Source organism: Solanum verrucosum, unplaced genomic scaffold (assembly GCF_900185275.1).
Source record: "Solanum verrucosum unplaced genomic scaffold, falcon-dt-bn FXZP01000206.1, whole genome shotgun sequence".
Taxonomy (NCBI): domain Eukaryota; kingdom Viridiplantae; phylum Streptophyta; class Magnoliopsida; order Solanales; family Solanaceae; genus Solanum; species Solanum verrucosum.
Window position 1 is genome coordinate 2718780 of NW_026020104.1, and position 16754 is coordinate 2735533.

Sequence of the window (16754 nt, forward strand, 5' to 3'; positions counted from 1 at the left end):
ACATAAATCACACATGACTCCAAATTGAAACAAGTCACAAGGAACTTTTGGTCTCAAGCTAGAATAGGATTAGAAGAAATAGATGAGGATATCAGAACTCTCAATCAAATCTTGCTTTCTAAGCACACCATCTTCTTCTTTTTTAAACTCTAAGGTCGGCCCAAGTTATCACTATCCTTCGCCTCCATCACACAAGGTGATTCTAGACCATGGTGAATTACACTCCTACCCTTTTTAGAGAAGTCTAATCACTCAACACATATAGGCATTTCTCAAACACCCTTTTCATCAAACCGTCCAACCTACCCAAAACTCAAAATGGTCAAGTAGGGTTCTACCATCATTATTATAAAACAACAATGAAGCCCATTCATACTAACGCAACATCAAGGTCTAGCATATGAAGTCACAAAAGACAAGTAATACTGAAATCTAATAAAGCATAAAGCACATACCGAAACCATTAAGAGGAACTCACAAGGTGAAGATATTGTAACACCCTGCTACTAGAAAGACTTGGAATTAGAAAGAAACCATTTTCGGAAATAATCAAATTTGGAATGTTGGACAAAGTTAAGTATGAGTTTTGGGTCAACTTCAAATGAACATAAATCCTAGCTCAGGATGAGTTAGGTGTTCTACAAGATACCGTAGGAAATATCTTTGAATTATATTTCCAACGCCACCAAGTTTGCTCAGTTTCGAGTTTGTATGAGGGAGATATGACCATTTGAAGTTGGGCTGTTTAGATAACGAAAGTCAAAACCGGAATTTTGAAGGGTTCTACGGTCTTTTCACTACCCAATTATTTTATTTCGTTGTTGGTAATTACTTAGGGGTCTAAACTGAATTGGGTTAGTTTACGCACTCAAAGATTTCATGCTAAGGTTTTTGGAGAAAGAACTCAAGAGGAGAAAGGAGAAGAAAAGTTCAAGATTCGTCAAGTTCTTGCGATTTTGGTTGTGGATTTCGCCAAGGATTCAATTCTACGAGGTATGAGAGACTTTCATAACATTGGGTTCGTTCACCCACGTGCCAAACATATTTATTTCAGCATGAAGTCGTCCTAAAAAATATGGAAGTTTGAATGTTCTTGAATTGCTTTCGTTCTTGAATTTGGGTTGAGATTGAGGAGTTTCTTGAGGTTATAGTGTTGTTTCCTTGAGTTGTTTGAGTTAGATTCTTGTGTACATATACTGGGTATCTGAATCTAAAGAGGAATTGGGAAAAAGAATCGAATTTAGGCGAATTGGGGTAGAAAACAAAGAAGGAACTAGTAGGGAAAATCTGGGTACCAAGTCCGCGTCACGGACCTGTTCCTCAGGATTGGAAAAATTCTCTCCACGTCGCGGAGAGGTCACGGACCCTTCTACCTCAAAATTTATTTCACGACCAAATATTTAAATGCATCTCCGCGTCGCAGACTTATTTCCAGAAAGTGATTTCTTGATCGTTTCTCATGTTTAACTATCTAAAAACACTCCTAAACATCATGAGATCTTTCCTATCACAATCCTTGAATCCATCAATTCAAATTCAAGGAAAGTTAAGAGCCAAGTCAAGAGAAGTTCATAGAGTCTTCCAAAAGTCTTTTACAAATGTTTTAATTTTGTTTTAAGACATGAGTTTTGTGTTGAGTAAAGAGTAAAAATTGAAGTTTATTTCTACAAAAGAGTATATCGGGACTATGTATTCCCAAAGAGTAAAATGTTTTCACATTTAAACAAGAAAGGAAATTGAGATTTCCAAAAGAGCCTTTGAGCTAGTTTTCAGTAAAGAGTAAATGTTTTCACAATTAAGCAAGAGAGGAAACACGAATTTCCAAGAGAGCCTTTGGGCTAGTTTTGAGTAATTCTCTCAAACTACAGAGCTATGTTTTTAAACATAAGAGCTAGTACTATATTTTGGGAGTAGTATTGAGCACTGATATAGGGGAGAGTTCATATAACTCCCAGCCCCATAAACCATGTAGCCATCATGGGTAGAAAATGGTCATACTTTTTAGATGATTCCTTAGTGCTTTTTAGCATAGACTAGTGGATCCACGTAGTAGTCAGGTTCTATACCCTCGTCAAGGTATAGGACAGCCCTGGCAAGCATGAAGCAAAATGATGTATGATCACATAGCTCTTAAGTGATGGTTGTCGTTTAGAGAAACTCCCACATAAGTATTTTGTATTATTATATACACAGAGTTACTTGTATTTTTATATACATCCAGAGTTTATATTGTATCTTTGCATACATACAAATTTACTATTGTATTTCTAAATACACAGAATTGTCATTTATGTTTTAAAAGCTTTTCTTTATATTGCATTTATATTACTGCTTTATATTGAAATGAGTTCAGTTCAGTTGAGTTGAGTTGAGACCAAGTTTGTTCTTTTAGTTCCCTTTTCAAGCTTATGTATTGTTTTAGAATTCCCCTCGCATTCTCGTACATTCAATGTACTGATGACATTTGGCCTACATCGTTGTTATGATGCAGATACAGGTAATCAGAATCATCATCCAATGCATCGTTGATTCTAGTTGAGCTTCAGAGTTTGTTGGTGATCCTCCTTGCTTCCAAAGGATCCCCTTTTATTGCTTTTTAGTATTTTAGTTCATTAGGATGTCGTGGGTCTTGTGCCGAAATCCATCTCAGTTATTAGAGTCTTCATAGACAGTTAGTTAGTTCATTTGTCACTATCTTGTTATTGGCTTATGTTGAATCTTGAGTTGCCACTTTAGCTAAGTTGAATGTTATTTAATACATTCTAAGTTATCTATTGAGCAGTTTAGTTTACTTTTTAAAGTATTTTATCATGAGTAAGTCTTCTGCTAAGAGTTAAGCCAGGCCAAAGGCTCGCTTGGGGCCATTAATGGTTCTCGAGTGTCAGTCTCGTCCAGGGTGTAGGCTTGAGGCATGACACACACATAGACTCAGTCGATCAATAATTTTATTTGTAAGAAAATGTATGCAGAAGAGAGAAAATTTTCCGTGTTTGAAAAATTAGAGAAGTCTCTCTATTTATAGCGAACTACAACAAGTGAACACACCTACTCAGACAAGAGTTTGAACACACTTGTTTAGACATGTCTTTTCAGAATATTTGTGTCTTTTGGAAAAAGAAGTCTCTGTTCGGAAGGAACATGTCCCTTCTGAGCGGCTTTACCGTTACGCAAATGTTTAAACAATTCTATTACTCGAAATTAATTTCGTTAATTAGTTAACTAACATTCTAAATTAATTTTAATAAAAAATAAATTAATTAATAAGATTAATTAAATAAATTTTGCCTAAAAAATTATCAATCAATCATTTGCCAAAGCCGAAGCCGAACGAGCGACTATGACGGCGCGAGAGGGCACCTTCTACTTAACCCTTTAAGAGTTATAGGAAAACCCTTTTCCTTTCTTCTACCAATATGGGAGAAATGACTTTTCATTTGAAATGATTTTTCATTTTCCCTCTATATTGGTTCCCCCACATTTCCCAATTTCTCATTCATCTTTATTTCCCATTCACAGCTTGCTTAAACCCAACAATCCCCCACATGAATGGGGAATGACTATTGTTAAAACATATGCATGAAAAACTCGTGTGTCCTAAGGATTAATTACATTTGGATAAGTAGGATTTTCCTTTGAACTCTCCGTATTGAACATATATCGGATATACTCGGTCAATCGATAGATTTAATATCTTTGAACCGTTGAGCTTTGGTGTATACCTAGACAATATAAATCACACAGTCAACCCTTGAACTATTTTTGGTTCTCATTATTTTGTTCGTTTCATCCATGAACACGTCTTGGTTAATAAGTGCTTAAAGAACTGGACTTATCGAATTCTCCTTGAAGTGACTTACACTTCACACTTACATAGGTGGTTGCTAAATGTATTATCCTGTAGATACACTATTTGATATACCATATATCAAACTTAGAAACCATTAAAAAGTCTTAATGTCTTTATCCCGGTTACTGTTCATGACAATGGACAGTAAAATAATTTTTGACAATGTTGAATCGTCGGCAAGTGTTATGATGTTGAGGTCTTTGCCGGTGAGTGTTATGATCCGGAGTCTTTGTAGGCGAGTGTTATGATGTCGAGGTCTTTGCTGGCAAGTATTATGATGTCGAGGTCTTTGCCGACGATTGCTATGATGCCGAGGTCTTTGCCGATGAATGTTATGATGCTAATGTCTTTACCGATAATTGTTATTATGCCGAGGTCATTTCGGTTAGTGAATTGATATAAAACCGATGGAAAATGGTTCCGGCGATAGATTGATTATTGCGATTTATTATTATTATGTCGAGGTCATTTCCGGCTAGTGAATTGATATAAAGCTGATGTGAAATGATTCTGGCGAGAGATTAATTATTGCGATTTGATGCATTTCTATGCTTATGTGTGACTTACTTGCAATTTGTGATTGATGTACTTGTTTCATGTGATTGATCTACTTGACATTGAGATGGATTTACTTGATTTGTTTGGTTGTTGAATTGTGATAATTGAACTGTGAATATTGAGCATTATGAGCCATGTATTGTAAAACTGTTATGTTTGGCTGAATTCTATGCATGTTGTAGTATGAGGAGGTTTGGTTGGTGTGTAAGGGTATTCTATTTCTAGCTAGATGTCTTTTTTATTAGGTTGCTTGTTGGCTACCATGTGGTTGGTACTCAGTCCTTGCTTCTACACTTGTGTAGGTTTCGAGTCCGATCTAGCGTGATTGCTCTTATTCTCACTTTTCGAGGCTTGTTGAAGGACTGGAGAGGTAGTTGCTTGACATCCCGATAGACCCTCTTTTTCTTTTCTTTATGCTTTGACCTATTTGAAAAACAAAGGATGACACTTGTAATTATTTCAATTTCGCACTTTAAGTATTAGTGGTGTACACGTGATAACCAGATTTTGGGGGTTTTAATAGAAAGAATAAGTTTTTCTCTTTATCTTGTTCTTGCTTTATATTTCCGCATTTCTTTCATTTTATTGGGTTGAGGCTGACTTGTCTTGGTGAGAATAGACAAGTGTCATCACAACCATTTCTGGGCATGACAACAAAGTACTATAAGTGACATTTTTTCTCATATAAATATGATTTATATATACTTTAAAATATTGATAAAGTTTTACATAGTTTAAATCTATTAAAATATAAAAATGTCACATAAATTGAGATAAAGAGAGTACTAATAATTTAAGAAATATGTGTTATCACATAAATTGAGACAAAAAAAATATATTTAAGAAATACGTGTTAAAATGGTGACTCAAGGGTGAGGTTAGTAAAGCATTTGCTTTAAGCCCCAAACAATTTTAAATGTGAATTTTATGATTTTAATTTCACTCAAAAAAATACTGAACATTATACAAAAAGAAAGATACAAAATTTAAATTAAATAGAAAGAAAGATGAACTAACGACTATCAGAAATATTTTAGAACTTTGAATAAAATAACACAAATAAAATTTTTACAATAACATCCAAGGTATATAATGCAAACAAATAACTAATATTCTATTGGCTAGAATTAATTCTTACTTTTATAAATAATAATATTACTATGTAAAGTTAACCACTTAATGTCTTTTAAGAATATTACACGAAAAACAAATAGTATGCAAGAATAAAAAGAGAACCCTAAATTAATATTATTTTTTGTGTATATATTTAAAGTCTCTTAGTATAATTTGATTTTAGACCAATAATTTTATTCAGACGTCATTGTTTTCATTTTAAATTTGTAGAGCGTATATTTTGGATGTATTCATAATAATATAAAATTATGAATAAAGAAATGAACTATGGTGTAAAACTTTGGCTAATGATAATTTTTTTACCAATGACACAAAATGTTTGAAATCCTAAGGGGAGAGTTCCTCTATAAGAAGACACCAAAATGCTTGTTGGTAAAAATTTTAAGCCAATCGTTTTTTAAAGAAAAAATCCAGATGTAAATGCTTTAACTATTCCTTATCAGACATGAAAAAGAAGTAGAAAATTTAAGAGAATATTCTGCCAACTACATCTTTTTTTAACATAATTATTCAACTAACTAAAATTCATATATTGAAGAGATCACCATTTTAAATAAATTAGACACTTTTCAGTGAAGGAATCAAATGGATATCCTTTTATTTGGAATTTATATTTCTCAATCTCTTTTTTAAATGAAAAAAAAATTGGGTTAAAAAAGAGAAAATGAAGAAGAAATTACAAGTTGAAAAATTAAACTCTCATTAATAAAGCGAAATTCAAATAACCAACCAAATTAATGATTAACATTCTCATTTTTCAATCTTGTGAAAAAGTATCACAAAAAAATATCTTTTCAATAGTCTTCTAAATCACCATATTTTGGTATGTCTGTAACTATACTTATAAAGAAGCTTCAATTGAATACCTTCATGAAAAAAGTAATATTTAAATATATATAGGTAAAAAGAATTATGTGTATATTAGTATATAAAACTTATCGATTTCATTTAAATATGTTAAACAAAAACATAGTATACTTTCTTTTGTATTCATTTATGTAACATATTTTTTTTAAAAAATTTTAAATCCGTTTTAAAATCTATTTCATCTCAAATAACTTTTGTACGGACAATAATCCGTCTATTCATTAATATATTCAACTCATGTAAATTTGCCTAAATTTGATTCAACCTGTTCATTTTCCACCTCTAACACATGGGTACCAACAAATCTAACATTCTAACACATGGGTACCAACAAATCTAACATAGTAGTTTTTCTGTCCCAATTTATGTAAGACTCTTTCTTTTTAATTTGTCCCGAAAAGAATATTATGTTTTCTTATTTGACAACAAATTAATGGCATCATCCCTTTTATCATTATTAAGTTCCATTTAACACTTTATATAAAGAAAATTCAACTAATATAAGCATTAAAATAACTTTACTAAGAGCATGTTTGACATTGTTGTTGTAAGGCTAGAAACACTTATTTTGAGAAAAAACAATATTTTTTAAAGAAAAATTTAGCGTTTAGCAATTCAGTAAAACTACTTTTAAATGGAAGCAAAATCAGTTTTTTTGTTATTGGGAAGACGCTAAAAATTTCTGCTTCTTAAAAAACCAGAAGCAGAAAATTATTTTTTTCAAGACTAAAATATCCCTTTACATACATATTTATCAGTATATCACTTATTAATTAATTAACATATCTCATAAGTTTAGTTAAGTTTCTTCTAAGAATTTTATTTTTTATTTTTAAATAATACATTGTTTATTTTATATTACGTTTATATATTATTTTATATTTTATATATTATAAATTATATATTATTTTACCTATTATTTTAGAAGTAGAAAAAAAGGTAGCAACAATATTTTTGCAAGATTAGAAAAAAGAAAGAAAATAAGAATTGAAGATTTCCGCCTCCCAAAGAAATTTGTAATATTGATTGAAAATTTGAATATATAAATTTTAATTTAATAAAAATAAAAATTTGATTAAAACTTTTATAATAGACATGTAAAATAGTTTCTCCTTATAAAATAAGCTTAATATTAAAAGTACATTAATACTTGTTACTTTTTGTAATTTGACTCTCAAAAATACTTTTTTTTTTTAAAAAATTATTCAAACACAATTTGCTTATAAAAAACGCTTTTCAAATTAATTAGCCAAACACAAATTGTTTTTTAAAAAAAACATTTTTCTAAATAGCTATTTTAAAAAAGTGCTTTTAACAATAAGCAATTTTGAGTATCAATGTCAAACAGACTCTAAAGTTAATTTGGTAAACATCAACTCAAATAAACTGTGTCAAATAAATTGAAACCGGAAGGAGTGATATGTTAGTTCAGCCTGGGCATGTGACTCTAAATTCTTTCAAAACGCATCAGCACCACATGTTTATACATCACACGTCGAAAGTTACGTCTATTCTTTATCTATATCTATAAGCATTTCCATTTTCCTTGGTTGCTTCTACTATGAAAAAAATTAAAAGTAAGTTGTTCTTTTCTAAATTGGAAAAAATAAACTCCTCAAGATTATCAAGAACGTAACGCGCGCCCTCTTGTTTAGCTTTCAAGATATGACCCAGTGTGTATCAAGCTGGCGACTGGACGACTCCCCGTCTCATCTAAACCTTGTTCTTAGCTCTCACTCTAATTCCAATAATTCCTTTGTAACTGATGCCCCAGAGTATTTTTCTCTTCCTCTCTCTCTCTCTCTTTTTATCCTTCCATTAGGGTTTTCACCTTTTCGATTCTCTAGGTGACTCAAATTCATAATTTTAGAGGTTTGGAGGTGATGCAACGACAAAGCTAGTAGCCTGCATGAGGGTTCAGTCAAATCCAGTAGAATTTTCTCAAATAGTATATTTATGTTGATAAATTCATTAAATAAGTATAAGTAAAAAATTTGAATAGTTACTATCACTTAAAATCATAATTGTAAAATTCAGAAGATAGTTGAAATTCTAACTTCATGATTTTGAGGTGATGAGCGTGCTTAGCATCTGAGTAACCTCTCTTGTCGATTCTTACTCGTTTATTGATTTTTATTTAGCATAAATTCTAGGGTTTAATTAATATTTTTTTTTATTTTTATTGTTATGAAGGATGGATTATGAAGTAGCAGAGCTAACATGGGAAAACGGACAGGTAGTGATGCATGGCTTAGGTCCTCCACGCGTGCCTAATAAGCCTTTATCGACTCCTTCTCCAACAAAATACACATGGGAGAGTAAGCCACATGCTGCTGCAGGTGGCACACTTGAATCCATAGTGAACCAAGCTACTACTGGCATCCCTCATCACCACAACTCCCCCGTGGACGGGGGTGGAGATAGAGGAGATGATTTCGTGAGTTGGTTCGATGATTGTCTTCCTGAAACTCAGACTATTACGGTCATAGATACTATGGCCGTAGATGCCTTAGTTCCAACAAGTTCCACTAACACCCCAAACTATAATCAACAAGTGGCCCCGTCCACGCACGTGTCCGGGATGGGGATGACCAGCAAGTGTTTAGTTGACTGCTCCACACGTGTTGCATCATGCAGTGGTGATGCGGAGATGGCACGTGTGGGAATAGGATCTAGCTTTGAGAAGATATCGAAAGACTTTGGGGTCACCGAGTCTTTCGGGAATGAAGAAGTTAAGAACTTGATCAAATCAATGGTATACGAGGGACGACATAACAATATGGCTGACCAGACCGTGAGCCGGGGAGACACTATTGAAACGGGAGAGAGAAGTTTGGGTGCGGAAACAGTACTTACCACAATATCTACGGGGTCACCTGAGAACACCTTTAAGCATAGTAAAAATAAGACAGTGAATAATCATCATTTCATCTCTCATAGCAGAGCTCAAGTAAGTATATGATTTCCTTTCATGCATAGATACAGTATACTTCCTATGATTCCATGCAACACAACATAAGTTTATTTAGTAATGTGATTTTTCCTTATAGAACTTAATTGTTATTCTATTAGTAATGTGATTTTTCCTTTTTTTAAGCGTCTTTATTTTTTTTTAAATATTGTAAAATATTTTTGACCAACCAAGCATGAAAAGACAATATTTTCAGCCAAACACTACCTAAGTTTCATGTTATTATTTCACTACCATAGTTTCAAGTTATTGTTTTGGTATAACCGTTTGTTATTCGAAGTCCACTCCTAATTCAATTTTTTTCAGACCAAGTAAAAGGGAAAATCGCACTGCTCTTAGTTAAAGTTTTTATCGTTTAACTCTAAAAAGAAACTCATAAAAACTACAAGTGCACAGAGAGAATATCCATTAGTTTGACTTGACATAAAATAAAAAAGAAAGAGAGAACTTTGAAATTTATAGCAATTTAAAATAAGTGATATCATTGTTTGTGTGAGAACAGAATAATTACTACTTTTTAAGTAGTTATTCCTTTTCTTTAGTGAAGTGATATTACTAAAAAATTTTAAGATAGATATGTCAAATTGTTGGATAGTGTATTAAACTTTAGTGTCAACTCACACAAGGAGTCAAAAGATAATGAGGATGAGGATGAGATACAAGGATCCAAAATTTCTTCATTTTCAACAAAAAGGAGCAGAGCTGCTGCTACTCACAACCAGTCTGAACGAGTAAGATGTCACTCTCATGTTTCTCGAAAATACTTTATTTCTTTCAATTTATGTGACACATCTTTAATTTTAAGAGTTAAATAAAATTATTTTTAATGGTAAATTTTTTATATATTTTTAAACTTTTTGAATTGTCTATTTTTTTTATGTAGTTTATAAATATATAAATTTCATTTGTAAAAAAATTGAAGATTTCATTGTGCAAATTATTCATTTAAACTTAAACTGTTTGATTCTCAAAAAATGAAATGTGTCACATAAATTAGAACATAAAAAATAACTGTTTTCAATTAATTATAATGATGTAAAAAATGTCTTCTGGCCTGACATCATATATATAATAATAACAACAAAACTAATTTGAATTTTTTAATTGACTATTGTTTTTTAATTATTACTAGAAAAGAAGAGACAAGATAAACCAAAGGATGAAGACATTGCAGAAGTTAGTTCCAACATCGAGTAAGGTAATGAAATTAAAAAAATAATAATTTTTTCTATCAATAAATTAATTTTATAGTTTTTTCTCTGTGTTTTACAGTTGTTTGGAACTTTATGTTTCAAGAATATACTTATCTATGTTGCATCAATTTTGTCTTTGCATGAAAAATACTCTGCACTTCAGTTCACTTCTCAACCACTATTTCAAATAATTACTCCCTCCGTTTTAAATTTATGTGACATAGTTTGATTTTACATAGAGTTTAAGAAAGAAACATATTTAAAATTTATGGTTCAAAATAAGTCATATATATTATTTTTGTGTGACTATTAATTATTTTATGAAGAATAAAATAAGTATTTTAAAATTAAATTATTATTTTAAATAAAATATTATAATTAATAATTTTACTAAAGCTTGCGAGTGAAAGACATAAAAAAAATGCAAAATCCTCGTATAGAAATTATAGTAAACTTGTTTCTGCAGTCTCATATTTTTCCTTTTTCAATCATTAGCTTTTTATTCAAGTATCAATTATTACATGACATGTCAGATCGAAGAGAGAAGAAAACGAGATTAGTTCTTGACTCCTTTCATACAAATAACTAACTATTTAAGTATCAATCATTACGTAGTGTGACATGTCGGGTTGAAGAGAGAAGAAGGCGAAATTAGTTCTTGACTCCTTTCAGACAAATAACCAACTATTTAAGTATCAATTATTATGTAGTGTGACATGTCGGGTTGAAGAGAGAAGAAGACGAAATTAGTTCTTGACTCCTTTCAGACAAATAACCAACTATTTAAGTATCAATTATAAGGTACTTTGACATGTCGGGTTGAAGAGAGAAGAAGGCGAAATTAGTTCTTGACTCCTTTCATACAAATAACCAACTATTTAAGTATCAATTATTACGTATCGTGACATGTCGGGCTGAAGAGAGAAGAAGGCGAAATTAGTTCTTGACTCCTTTCAGACAAATCACCAACTACTTAAGTATCAATTATTACGTAGTGTGACATGTCGGGTTGAAGAGAGAAGAAAGCAAAATTAGTTCTTGACTCCTTTCAGACAAATAACTAACTATTTAAGTATCAATTATTACGTAGTGTGACATGTCGGGTTGAAGAGAGAAGACGACGAAATTAGTTCTTGACTCCTTTTAGATAAATATCCAACTATTTAAATGTTAGTTATTACATATTGTGACATGTCAGATAGAAGAGAGAAGAAGACGAAATTAATTCTCGACTCCTTTTAGACAAATAGCCCTCTAGGGTGAAATAAATTAACATATGGAGATTCCGCTTTTGATTGACTGCCTGAATTATCAATCACCTTAGTGAGGGTTTAATACATAGTATTATTCAACCTACTATGTTTTATCTTATTGTTTAAGCAGACTGATAAGGCATCAATGCTAGATGAGGTGATAGAATATTTGAAGCAACTACAAGCTCAAGTTAAAGCCATGAGAATGATGATTCATGTTAACATGCATCCACCCGCTATGATGTTACCAAATTTGGCATTCCAACAACAACAACAACAGTTTCAAATGTCAATGATGGGAATGGCTAGACCCATAGATGTCAATGCCCTTAGCAGCCCCAACATAACAACAATGCCTTCGATTCTCCATGCCACCGCACCCTCTAATTTCAATATGCCTCCTATTCCCTCCCCTGGAGCTGATCCTTTAGCTTCCTTCATCGCATCAGGCCAATTATCACAGGTACAATAACAAAAATAGCTCATCTTATAACTATTACATCTGTTAAATGTTAGAGATGTTATCTCCTGAATGAAAAGAAAAGAACTATTCGAGTCCATAGAACCCAATATGTCTCCTTCATTTCATATTCACACCTTTAAAACTTAACAACAGCTGAACTCGTGATTTTGAGGTATGTACATCTTGATTCTCTTACGTTATCATGAGGAGGGCATGATATTACTGTTTGTCAAAAGCATAATATTTTTTTACTACTATAATAAAATATTGTTAAAGAGCATGTACATTACAAGAGTAACATAACAATATGGAAAACTGTTTCTGATAAAACATGACGTTATAATTAATGAAATATTATTATAGAAAGATTTGACTATATGTATACTGGTTGGATTATTACGATTTAAAAAAAAATAGTTTTCTGTTTAAGGAGGATTTTAACAAGTTTCAAATTTGGAAAATTTTTGCAGCCTATGACGATGAATGCTTATAGCAGGATGGCAGCATTGTACCAGCAATATCTACAGTCGAATACAAATCATGTCTTTAAAAAATGATGTGTATAGCAATGTTCTAAAGTTTGAAAACTTTTTTTCCTTGATCAATTCCAATAAGATTGACCATGGCTTATTGACAGTTCCACTACTGAATTGGTGTTATGTTCCAAGACACTTGATGAAGAAACATAATAGAATATGTAAATATGATTTATTTATTTTTAACAGTTTCATAGCAGACAAAGTGTACCATAGTATAATATTATTTTTTCTCTTTCGCTAGTAAATGGAAGTGTGACAGTAAAAAAATGAGGATTTTTCATAAATAGATATAATTTGAATCATAATTATCATTAACAGTTATAATTTTTCTAATTATGATTCATAATAATAGCTTGAGAAAGGAGCAAGAAGCGTGAAATTGTGAAAAAGAGAGAGGAGAAATGCTAGATACATGCTAATACATGTATTTGATACATACGAGTAGAAAAATCTATGGTACCCTGAAAGACGAAGCTCACCCTGAGATGTGAAACCTTTGGGGGTTGATTTAGTAAGGGATGATCAAGATAAGGTGAAGAGTATTCAAGCTAAGCTTTTAGCAGCCCAGAGTAGACAGAAAAAGTATGCAGACCATAAGGTAAGAGATATGGCATTTCAGACTGGTGAGAATGTTCTTCTTAAGGTATCACCCATGAAATGGGTGATGAGATTTGGCAAGAAGGGCAAGCTAAGTCCGCGATACATTGGTCCCTATGAGGTTCTTGAATGTGTAGGGATAGTTGCTTATAGATTGGCTTTACCTCCTAATCTATTTGGAGTTCATCCGGTATTATATCATGTGTCCATGTTGAAGAGATATCATGGTGACAGGGATTACATCAGAAAATTGGACTAAGTTGTGTTAGACAAAGACCTTCAGTATGAGGAGGAACCGATTACAATTCTTGATTGTGATGTTCGGAAGCTAAGGAACAAGGAGATTAAGTCCGTGAAAGTTCAATGGAAGCATCATCCAGTTGAGGAATCTACTTAGGAAACCGAGAAGGACATGCGAGACAAGTATTCCCAATTGTTCATCGATTCAGGTACTAGCCCATTCCTTCCTTACCCTATTTTTCCTAAGTTTGTCACTCGGGGATTGTAACGACTCGGAAAATGATAGGTTAAGCAAGAGCTTATGACTTTGTGTTGACTTTATAATGAGGTTCTATGAGGGGTTTTTATGTAATTTCATTTTAATTGTGTTACATCCGACAATTTAAAATGAATATGAAGTAGCTTGAAATTGGAAGTAGTCACTTTTGGAAAAAGTTGAGAACCTGGAAATTTGGTTAAGTGTGGGAAATCAGTGAGTTTTTGGCCAACTTTGAGCAGTTATAACTCCTAGCTCAGGATGATCCAGGAGTAGTTCCAGTTATGTTTGGAAAGCCCTTGGAACGATCTTTCCAACGCCACCGAGTTTGCTCGATTCCGAGTTCGTATGAGCGAGTTATGCCCTTTGAAAGTTGGGCAGTGAGAAAGGAGTCCGTCCGGAAATTTAAGGGCATTTTGGTCTTTTCACAAATCTTTTCTTTTGAGGTTATATTATTGTGTTAGGCTGATTGTGGATCATTTTTGTTCCATTTTAAAAGAGTAAGAGTTAGGGTCCTTGAGTGAAGAAGAGAAGAAGAGGGGAAGAAGAAGAAGAAGAAGTTGGAGCTAGGATTGAAGATTTTGAGTTCCTTCTTCTTCAATTCTCGTGGGTTTTCAACTTAGAGGTATGGGGATTCTTTATCCTTGATTATTCTTCCTTTCAAAGAGCTCAATTCAAATGATTCAAAGTTCTTCCAAAAACACAAAAACCCTAATTTCGATTCTAAGCATGGGTTCTTGCATTAAATGATTTTTTTTTTGATGATTTACGTTATTAATGGTGTCTATTGATGGTTTTAAGAAAGAAATTTCCATGAACCCATGTCTTGGCAAGTTTCCTAAAGTTGGCTTATGAAGTGGGTTTATTATTTATGATTGAATGATGATGGAAGTATGCTTGGATTGAGTTGAATAGTTGACTTCTATTATTATCTATGCTTATCTATTGTGAATTGTTGGAGAGTTGAGGAATGGTGATTGTGGCTTGGGAAAAAGGGTAAGTGGACCTAACTTCATTGTTAAGGTAGAATTGATATAGAATTGTGATAGATTGATGTGTGATCCACTTATGGTGGAGGTGTTTACTTATTGAATGTATTGTGTTTATGACCTTGGAGGCATTATATGAGGAATTGAAGTGTTGACATGATATCATTTATATGAATGGGATGTGAAGGACTTGAATGAGAATCAAATGAAGTAAAGGCAATCATGTTGTGAATATAAAGGTGTTCATGTGATCTCAAGGTGATCTTGTTTAAAGTGTTATTGTATTGTGATTGAAAGTGTGTCCTCTATTATTGTTCATATGTGATGATGATGGAATGTGAAGGAACTTTATAATGTGATGTGTGTCTTGACTTGGTAGACTTAGGTGCCTCTTCTTGATACATTAGAAGCTTTGTTGAATATGAATCGATAGGATATGGCATTCCTTTCGGATGTAAGTGACGAAACCTGTTTTTGAGCTGGATAGTGTTTGGTATTTTAGGCATATCTCTTGCTCTAGAACTTAGTTTGCAGTGAATAAATATGATTTGGAAAGCTAACTCGTATACCTACAAATTTTATGTTTATGTAAAATTCTAATTTAACTGTTATGGATACAAAATATGGGACGCAACATAGGGCAAGTTCTGCCCAGATTCCGAGAATTGAAATCCTGCATGACCAGTGGCTAGTGTCTTGACTATATCTTTTTGTACAAAATATATTTTGCGGTGATCCTTGTTTTTTTGCAACCCTAAGAGATGTATCTACATCTTTCATGAAGGTTATAAAGTCTAGTTCTGCCATTTTCCTTTTCAAATCTAAGATGCAACATGAGGTACTAGGCTGGCCAGATTCCCTGTTTTGGGAGCATAGTTGTATTTGTACATGCTAGGCTTACTTATGATGATGATCCTATTTTACGTCATCATTACTGAGCTAATAGAAGTTAAATAAGTTATGTAATTGTATTTCTAAGGTTGATATACTCGTGAACAAGTTGAGGTATGTGGGTTTGATTGTGGAAACTTTCCTTTCCACAAGTCCAACCATTTATCCTCTATTTCTACTTCAAGTTTATGGGTCCTTATGATTATTTATGAACTCTTGAATTATGGAATTACTACTACACATCATATTATGGTCTATTTTGCATATTATCATGAAATGGAATTATTATGTGATGTTTATGGTTTTCATGCTTCCATGATCAAATTATGAAGGTTGATATCTATGTATGTTGTTGGTGGGCTGATTTATATGGATTTTGGAATTGGTTGCCTAGTACGGGGGGTAGTAGGCCCGTATAACCATATTGAGGGGTTGGTACCTTGGTTGCCTAGTACGGGGGGTAGTAGGCCCGTATAACCATATCAAGGGGTTTGTACCTTGGCCCTAGCTCGGGGGTGGTAGGCCCGGGTAACCACATTGAGGGGTTTGTACCTCTTTCGCCTCTCCAAGGGGGTGGTAGGCCATGGAAATACTATATTGATGGTCACTCACCACACATGTACTACGCCCTACTAAATATGATTTATTTTATGTAAGCATCATTATACATATCATCTCATTAATATGCTATCTATCGGGTATGATTATGCACGTTGCCTATAAAGTCCTTATCTAAGGTAATCTTGGGGAACACTTAAGTGTGCTTGAAGAAGATCATGTGGGCGGTCACTTCTTGTCTCACTCAAGTGTGTCTTAAGGTTATATTAGGTAGAGGTCCTATGGTGATAAAATGACATGTGTCCTTCTAAAGTTAAGCATGGGTTGTATATGGATTTATGTTAAGTATATGTATGGTTGGCTATGGTCTTATATGTTAATGTTGACTTGTATTATGT

General features: G+C 32.8%; 1 protein-coding gene across 1 annotated transcript; it reads left to right on the forward strand.

Moving 5' to 3' along the window:
* Positions 1-8600: 8600 nt before the first annotated feature.
* LOC125825087 (transcription factor UNE10-like) lies at positions 8601-12843 on the forward strand. Its single transcript, XM_049504427.1, has 5 exons — positions 8601-9356; positions 10004-10108; positions 10510-10575; positions 11954-12286; positions 12757-12843. Exons 1-5 carry the CDS (start codon positions 8601-8603, stop codon positions 12841-12843), a joined length of 1347 nt encoding a protein of 448 aa, XP_049360384.1.
* The last annotated feature ends 3911 nt before the right edge of the window (positions 12844-16754 follow it).

Excerpts from the sequence above, each read along its gene's own strand:
- LOC125825087 (XM_049504427.1), top strand. The coding sequence starts at position 8,601 with ATGGATTATGAAGTAGCAGAGCTAACATGGGAAAACGGACAGGTAGTG. Across the intron at positions 10,109-10,509 it reads CTCACAACCAGTCTGAACGA|AAAAGAAGAGACAAGATAAA; the intron begins GTAAGATGTCAC and ends AATTATTACTAG. Across the intron at positions 12,287-12,756 it reads CATCAGGCCAATTATCACAG|CCTATGACGATGAATGCTTA; the intron begins GTACAATAACAA and ends AAATTTTTGCAG.